Below are 8,988 nucleotides of genomic sequence, written 5' to 3'. Positions count from 1 at the left end.
GGAGACCCCACAAGATGGACTTGAACCAGTGTCCAGTCTACAAAGAGGAGGATCAACACAGAGGAATCATTTCCCCCATGCTTCAAAGCGAAGCCAACCATGGTTGAGCAGTACCTTTGACTTATCTTCACATAGGCAGAACTGGTAAAAGAAAGGAGCCAGGGGCTCCTCCAAAGCCCATGTGACCCCTGAGGAACAGATCCTCAAACGACCTTAAGAGTAAAAATAAATTAGTTTATCTGAACCAACTATATGGCCTTAAATACCCAAAAGGAATGTATAACTGAAGATTAAAGGGACCAATATAATTTTTTAAGAGTCCATATGCATAGCTAAAGGCTACAAAATAAGCAACAATGCCAGATAGGAGATACCTTCTTTTGAGTTGTTGGCCACGGTGGCCAAAGGGACTCCCAGATAGTAACCCAGCATAGAACTGGGAAAGTGAACAGCAGACCCCAATCTTATCTAAAGGAATACTGACAACTGATTGCTGCTAGATGAGGAACAGCTGACCTTCCTAAAACAAAGACCTCTAGACAGGCTGACTAGATTCACCAGATGGACAAGTAGTGGGGAATGGCTGGGGCTGCTGACAACACAGCAGAAAGTAGCAGGGATATCAGAGTACAAAGGCTCTAGTAGGGGGAGGGTGACTATGGGAGGGTGCTACCTGGGGAGTGGGTGTATTGTTGAATAAGATGGTTTGGGATGTTCTGTGTGATACACACAAAAAAAATTGAGAAATTTTAAAAAATGTATTATATTTGAGGAGGAAGCATGGAACTTTACACCATCATCATGTTAATTAGTAGAGGAGATAAACATTACCATTGAAATCTACCTGATGACTTTATAGACATACACAGGCGCCAAGGATCGAAGTGCAACCGATTATGACTAGTAATAGATACATACAGATTAGAGATGCATGCGCCAACATCTCAGTGTTAGTAGCAAAAACAATGAGTCTTTCTGTAAGGAACAATATATTCTAAAATGAAATGGAGATCTTTTTAAAGGTTAAAAAACTCATTCAATTTTATGTCTTACAGGGCTTATACTGAGTTCAATATTGTATAACTGTATTAGTTCAACTGTGAACCTAGAAACTTACAGCCACTTGTGAAAGAGATGTACTCTTGCTCTGGAGTGTGTTACTGAATATGTTAAAGCTGTAATGAAATGCTTCTTCCAATCATGTAGTTATTAAAAATTTTTTAAAAATACACACAATAAAACCCAAACCCAATCCAAACTGGAAAAAAAAAAGTCTCTCACTGAACCTGTCACTTGCTGGTATGCTTTCCTGTTTCTACCCTATACAAGCAAATCTCCACCTCAAAGTCTGTTTCTTGGGGGAAAAAAAACTAAAAGAATGACTATAAATTTATCACTTTAAATGTAACTCAGAATAATAAATGTATCATTTCTACTAGGTACCTGATTCTGAGTCGATCATTTTCTGAGTAGAGGCGTAAAACATGTTCCCGTTCTTGGAAAAGGCAAACCTGCATATCACTAAGAGCTTTCTGCAATTCAGCAATCTCTTCCTCCCTCTGCTGCAAATTCCATTCAAGTTTATGCTGCAAAAAAAACAATAAAGTAGGTGACATACACTTCATTTGTTCTTTGCATGTGTGTGATGTGTATGCATAATGCATGCACGCATATGTGTGTGTGCAGGCCAGGGGTTGATGCTGGGTCTCTTCCTCTATTGAGTCTCACCTTATGTTATGAGACAGGATGTCACATTGAACCTACAGCTCACCAATTCAGTTAGGCTGGCTGGTCAGCAAGCTCTAGGATCCTCCTGTTCCCAATGTGGGGATTACAGTGTGTACTGCCATACCTGCCATTTAACATGGGTGCTGGGGATCTGAATGTGCATTCCCATGCTTACATGGCAAGCACTTTACTGACTTAGCCATCTCTAAAGCCCCTTCTTCTATTATTTTTTAGTAATACCTTCTGTGATGGTTTCTATTGATTGCCTACTTTCCAGGATCTAGAATCACTGAAGAGACAAGCCTCTGGGCATGCCTGTAAGGGATTATCTCTATTAGGTTAACTGAAGTGGGAAGACCCACCAAATGTGGGTAGTACCATTTTATGGGCTGGGGTCATGGACTAGATGAAAAGAAGAAAGCAAGCTGAGCACAAGCATCCATCACTCTCTGACTGTAGATGCAGTATGACCAGTCACCCGAAGGTCCTGTCACCATGCAGTTCCCACGATAAAAGACCATATCCTCAAACTATGAGCCAAATAAACCCTTCCTTCCTTAAGCTGCTCTTGTCAGAGTATTTTATCATAGCAATACATATATAATACATTTTACAATAACATTTAGGAACAGAAAGATGAAAACGTAGAATTCCTGCCTATAGAGAGGAATTTCATGGGGAGACAGAGACACAAAATACCCAAGGGAAGAGTGTATATGATAAGCCGGAATGGGGGAAAGTGGGATGGGAGCAAATTTTTAAAGCCTCTTTGGGAAATCAAGGATCAAAACCAAAGAAGCCAGGCAGGCATGGTGGCACATGCCTGTAATCTTAATAACTGTGAGTTAGAGGTGGAAGGATTAGGAGTTCAGGGTCATCCTAGGCTATATAGTAAATGAGGGGCCAGTCTGCCTACATGAGTCTCTGTCTCAACAAAGCTAAAGCTAAAACACACATGCACACACACACAACATAAATCATTATCAAAGAGCTGAAATTAACTATGAATAGATTAGGAGACAGGCAAAGTGTGGTAACTCTCAGAAAACAGCAATAAACCAGTCACGGTGGCTTACACACAATCCCAGCTACTCAGGAAACTCAGGCAGGAAGATAGCAAGTTCAAGGCCAGCCTGGGCAACTTAGTGAGATAACCCTCTCAAAAAACAGTAATAACAAACAAAAAAACCCCAAATACATTAGAAAGAAGACTGCAAGGATGAAACAAAGTTTCTCGGGAAGAAAAAGGGAGTAGGGCCAGGGGAAGCACTGATAGACCCAGCCTGAACAGGCAATGATGCTTGCTGCGGAAGGAACAAACAAGAGGTTGAGATGGTTCAGCAGGTAAAGTGCTTGCCACAAAGCCTGATTACCTGAATTCAATCCTCAGGTAAAGAGAACTGATTCCTGCAAGTTGTCCTCTGACCTCCACATGTGCATTCTGCATTGTGGCATGTGCATATGTACACACACATACAAATAAATGTAATTTAATAATTTTTTAAACAAATAAATAAAACAAGAAGGGATTGAGAGTGTAGCTTGGTGGTAGAGTTCTTGCTTAGCATCTGCAAGATCCTAGGTTTGATTCCCAGCACAAGGGGGTCAGGGAATAAACACACATGTAGGTAATAGTAGACAGGCAAGAAGGGAGTTCATGTATAAGAATCCTCTGGGAACTTGGAAACAAATTATCTATTGAGGGAAGAGAGCTAAGAAAAGGTTGAAGACTGACATAGATTGAAGGAAGAGACTAGGAAAGGAAACCAATCCTGGATAGGTTTAAAAAAAACTGCTGTGTGGTGGTTGAAGGTACAGTAGAATTTATCAACTCATTCCATAATGACTGGTGGCCTTGCCGGAATAGTTCTAACAGGCAGGATGGTTCTAACAGGCAGGATGTTGTACACATACCTCTACTCTCACTCTTCCCCATCCAGACCTAGAAACATGGCAGTGCCTTGAGACATTCTTGACTTTCTTCAACCATGGTGGGGATTGTGCTACTGATATGTGGTAGACAAAGACCAAGAAACTTACTATAGAGGCTTTGATGTGTAAGACAGCACTCCACAACAAAGAATTATCCAAACCAAGTGTCAGTATTTCTGAGGTAGAGTAATTCTGCTCCAGGAAAATAGGAGGAAGAGAGCTAGATCAAACTACAGTTGGGTTTTTATTATATAGGTAAAGCAAAAGAATAATTAAGCATTTGTAAGGAGAATTTACTACTAAAATAAAGCAAGACAGAGTTTAGGTTAGAAGGATATGATATTGGAAGCTAAAATACAGTACTTAGAAAACTGCAAAATTTGGAGTTTGTAGCTTAGTTGGTAGAGTATTTGCTTAGCAAACAGGTTGAGGCCTGGGTTTAATCCCCAGCACTGCAGAAAACTGGGTGGGTGGCACATACCCATAATCCTAGTCCTTGGAAGGTGGAGGCAGGAGGATCAGAAGTTCAAAGTCATCCTTGGTGTGATATAGTGGGTTCAAGGCCAACAGTCTGGACTACAGGAGACCCTGCTCCATCCCACCCCTTGCCACCCCCCCAAAAAAAAGCATCTTCAAATACAGAGAGACAGAGGGTTAAAAGAACTAAATATAAGATGGATGAAGAGGCAGGTGTGGTGGCATACACCTTTAATTCCAGCACTAGGGAGAGAGAGACAGGCATAGTCTATACAGTTTCTAGCAGACATACAGACACAGTGAAACCCTTTCTAAAAAAATAAACCATAAAAAGATACAGAGAAGAAAAATGTTAGCACTCAAGAGTTTAGAAGCTGGACATGTAGCACAGAGGCAAAGCACCTGCCTAGCATAAGTACGCCCCAACACTGTAAACAACAAACATATAAAAACAAATATTTTGGGCTAGATGGTACCCATTGTGTTGTCTAATCTCAACACCCAGGAGGTTAAGGCAAGGAAGAGCAAGAGTTGGAGGCCTAGAATAGATACTTAAGAGTTCTATGCTATCTTATGGAACAGGTTAAAAAGAATTAGTATGATATCTTCCTTAAAAAATCTGATAGCGGCGGGCGTGGTAGCGCACGCCTTTAATCCCAGCACTGGGGAGGCAGAGGCAGGCGGATCTCTGTGAGTTCAAGGCCAGGCTGGTCTACATAGTGAGTTCCAGGACAGCTGGGGCTACAGGGAGACCCTGTCTCAAAAAGACCAAAAAAAATAAAAAAAAAAAACCACCAAAAAAAAAAAAAATCTGATAGAATTCCTTCTACCGTATGGGTTCTGGGGATCAAACTCAGGTTCAGGCTTCGCAGCAAATGCCTTTACACACTGAGCTTTCTCACCAGCTCCTTAGCTTTTTGTTCTGTTTCTGAGATAGGGCCTTACTGTATAGACCAGGCTGGCCTCAAACTCAAAAAGATCTGGCTGCCTAGTGGGATTAAAGGCATATGCCACCACACCACACTGTTTGTTGAAACTCAAGTCTTGGGAGCTGGGCATGGTGGCGTACACCTTTAATTGTAGCACTCAGGAGGCAGAGGCAGGCAGATGTCTGTGAGTTCAAGGCCAGCCTTTTCTACACAGTAAGTTCCAGGTCAGCTGGGGCTACAGGGAGACCCTGTATCAAAAAGACCAAAAAAAGAAAAAAAAAGAAAGAAACACAGTCTTGCTTTGTTGCTTAACTGGTCTTAAGCTTGTGAGTCCAAACACTTTTTCCTTCAGTCTCCCAAGTAGTTGGGTCTATAGGTATATGCCACCATGCCAGTCCATTATGTCTTTTTTTACCTGTCCTTCACAAGCTTCTCTGTAGAGATCTAGCTTCTTCAAGAGTTCTTCATTTTCTGCCTCACAACTAGCCATCTTCTTCTGATAATAGTCCAGAAGCTCTCGAGAAGGGCAGAGGACGGCTAGACGATCCTCAACTGAAGGCAAGGGAGTTGACTCCACCGAGTCTGCCATTCCCTTCCACCTGTTGGGATCACTGAAGCCAGAGGCAACACCACATTTGGAAGCAATTATTAGTCTATGTGAAATCAGAAAACATTTATTAAATTGTCTGAACATTTATAAAACACCATTTTTAAGTAAAGGGGGATTTATGTTCGTAAAGTGCTTATAATTAAAATGCTCATATATATGGAGAGTTTAATTTGACAGGTTAGTGAACAATCAATGCCTTAAAAGTATATTTAAAATGCTGACACCAGGCACGGTGGCTCATGCCTTTAATCCCAGCACTTGGGAGGCAGAGGCAGGCAGATCCCAGCACTTGGGAGGCAGAGGCAGGCAGATCTCTGTGAGTTCAAGGCCATCAAGGCCAGCCTGGTCTACATAGTGAGTTCCAGGCCAGCTGGGACTACATGGAGACCCTGTCTCAAAAAGACCGAAAAAAAAAAAAAAAAGTTAATGGTGCAGAATATAAAAGTCCTCCTATGAAAGTCAATCCAATTTGGCTATATCTAAAATTTACAACATAACCAAATAGATACTGGAGTGCAGAAACTTTGCACTAGACCAGAGTTACAGGTAATGAATGTTGGCAATGCACATTTACTTTTTTTTTTTTTTGGTTTTTTTCACACAGGGTCTCCCTATAGCCCCAGCTGTCCTGGAACTTACTATGTAGACCAGGCTGGCCTTGAACTCACAGAGATCTGTCTGCCTCTGCCTCCCAAGTGCTGGAATTAAAGGCATGCGCCACCATGCCCAGCCCTGCAATGCACATGTTCATTTTTAAATAAGCAAGTGTGTATAATAAACTCTCAATTGGGATGCAGTAGAGCACATGTACAAATTCCTGGTTTAAATCCTCATTGTCACAAAAATATTTTCAGCTAGCATGAAGAAAAAAAAAGCCAAACAAACACTTTCTCAATCACTGAAAGCTTTTGGGGGTCAGACCTGTAGTTCAACCAACAAACTACACGCTTGGCATACATAAGACCAATACCCAGCACACATATCACTAGCACCACACACAAGCTTATGACAGAATATTCATTTAATGGTTTATATTTTTAGAGTGGGAAGAGAGATTAATAAAACTACAGAAATTATAATATTCTGCAGATGGAAGGTAGCGGTAGCTGTGAGGGGTGAGTATGATGCAGCAAGATGGCCCCATCTTTATATGCTAGTTGTTCCTTGTAGTCCAGGATCTACTATCACAGGGGCTCACCCATTCACACTGAATGAATCCTGGTATTACCTCAGAAGAGACCCTGTTTTTATTTTATTTCATTTATTTAGTTAGTTTTTGGTCTTTTTTTGAGACAGGATCTCCCTGTAGCCCCAGTTTATTTATTTTTTATGTGTATGAGTGTTATGCCTGCATGTAGTGCACCAGTCCCATGCAATTCAGGACGAGGACAGAAGAGGGCGCCAAATCCCCTGAAACTGGAGTTACAGAGGGTTGTTAGCTGCCATGTGGGTGCCGGGACTCAAACCCCAGTCTTCTGCAAGAACAGCAAGTGAGTGCTCTTAACTGGTGAGCCACCTCTCCAATCCCCCACCCCTGACCCCTGGCCCTGTTTTTAAATTTAAATTCTGAATAAGAACAGAGAACTGAGATCTAAAATAGTTTAAATCAAGATTTAGGGAATATGCTGACCCTGTAGCTCCTATGCTCACTTCAAGGAGGCTACAGAAGTATGGATTATTTATTTTAGCAATTAAAAAATAAATATCTTACTTTCTGCAGACAGGGGTGTGTGTCGGGGTAAAGTTCATGCTGTCTTAGTCACACCTATCAAATACACAAAAATTCAAAATGAGGGGCCAGGAAGAGTTACTATATAGATGTATAGGTTATGCAGACCAGTTCCCTTCCCAGCATTCTCATATTTGCCTCCTGAAGAGAATGTAGTATTTACATGTATGCTGTGTGTACTGCAACCCCTCAAGTGAGTTCCAAGCCAGACTGGACTAAGTAGTGAGATCCTGTCTCAAAAAACAAACAAAAAGACAGGCATAACAGTGCATACCTTTAATTCCAGCAGGTGGGTCTCTGTAAGTTTGAGACCAGCCTGGTCTACACAGTCAGTGTAGCGCTATGTGAGACCCTGTCCCAAAAAAATAAAGCAAAAAAGTAAAAAATAAAAATTTAAAATAACAAGGTACTTTAACTAGAAAATAACTATATTTTCAATTCCCTAAAACACTAGAGTTCATTGTTGCTACCATTTCTACCATGACCATTTGTCCTCCCTACAGACAGAAGCCATGTATTGCCACTGTACCTCACAAAGCCACAATGCCCGTTTATAGAGGTATCTTTACTTTTTGGACGTGTAAGGGATCGAACCCGGGGCCAGGGCATGCTAAGAAAGCACTCTACTAATCGACTCTACCCCCTGGCTTGAAAAACATATTATTTTATTTACCTGCATAACTACTCGTATTTTTATTACCCCTTATTTTACAAACGAGGAAACTGAGGCTTAGGCTAGCGGGGAGATTGCCGGAACTCAGTCTCCAGGACGTCTGAAGGCCGTTCTCCTTTTCCCACTTCCTCCAGTCCTCCGTGCCCCCGCGCCCGGAGCCCGGTCTTTCCTCAGATGCTAACTTTCTGCAGCCCTCTGAGGACTTCGGGTTCTGACTTCTGGTGCTCCCTTCCGCACGTTAGGAAGACTTTTCCCTACTAGACTTTCTTCCCAACGTTCGTCCTAGGACCCCTTCCCCTTTAACCCGAAACCGCAAGCTCACCACACGCTAAGCTTGGGTGTCAGAGAAATCAACCGAAAAACAACTCAAATTAGGGAGCGTCGTACCGCCACTCGGAGTCCACAAATCCTACCAATCGCCCAGGAGCTTGAGCTTAGTTTGCACGCCAATGGGACGGTTGTTCTAGCAGGAACACTTCCCACCTTACCTTGCGCCACACCGCGCAGAGGTTCCTGGGGAATGTAGTTTTTCTTCTGCAGGGTGTACTGAGCGGAGGCGGGTGGGTAGATAGCGAGGTCTCATGTTTTAGAAAGTACCAATATTGGCCACTCCAGTATGAACTCACGTAACTACTCATTTAAGAGTGAAATCTCGCCGGGCGTGGTGGCGCACGCCTTTAATCCCAGCACTCGGGAGGCACAGGCAGGCGGATAAAAGTGAAATCTCGGGATGGCTCAGCGGTTAAGAGCACTGACTGGTCTTGCCTAGAGGACGGGACTTCCGAGTTCCAGCACCTACAATGGCAGCGAACAACTGTCCTTAACTCCAGTTCCAGGGGATCCCGTGCCCTCTTCTGACCTCCGGGAACACTGCACAGCTCGGGTGCACTTACACACACATGCAGGTAAT

General features: G+C 42.6%; 1 protein-coding gene across 10 annotated transcripts in view; it reads right to left on the bottom strand.

Annotated features, from left to right (window-relative positions):
- Positions 1 to 8,528, bottom strand: part of Ccdc77 (coiled-coil domain containing 77) — a 37,120-nt gene extending 28,592 nt beyond the window's left edge. The window contains exons 1-4 of one of the 10 annotated variants that reach the window (XM_008839715.3): positions 8,466 to 8,505; positions 7,388 to 7,441; positions 5,482 to 5,719; positions 1,444 to 1,586 (exon numbers count right to left, since the gene is read on the bottom strand). In XM_008839715.3, the coding sequence (XP_008837937.1) occupies positions 1,444 to 1,586; positions 5,482 to 5,719; positions 7,388 to 7,425 (419 nt within the window). In that variant the 5' untranslated portion in view covers positions 7,426 to 7,441; positions 8,466 to 8,505. Of the gene's footprint in view, positions 1 to 1,443; positions 1,587 to 5,481; positions 5,720 to 7,387; positions 7,442 to 7,679; positions 7,758 to 8,078; positions 8,325 to 8,400 lie in introns of those variants that run through there. The other 9 variants (XM_029566799.1, XM_029566802.1, XM_029566800.1 and 6 more) reach the window with 9 other exon arrangements.
- Between the last annotated feature and the right edge of the window lie 460 nt (positions 8,529 to 8,988).

The sequence above is a fragment of the Nannospalax galili genome, unplaced genomic scaffold (genome assembly GCF_000622305.1).
Source record: "Nannospalax galili isolate Female #2095 unplaced genomic scaffold, S.galili_v1.0 scaffold199, whole genome shotgun sequence".
Classification (NCBI taxonomy): Eukaryota; Metazoa; Chordata; class Mammalia; order Rodentia; family Spalacidae; genus Nannospalax; species Nannospalax galili.
Note: the sequence above shows the minus strand (reverse complement) of the source record. Positions and strands in the feature narration are given on the sequence as shown.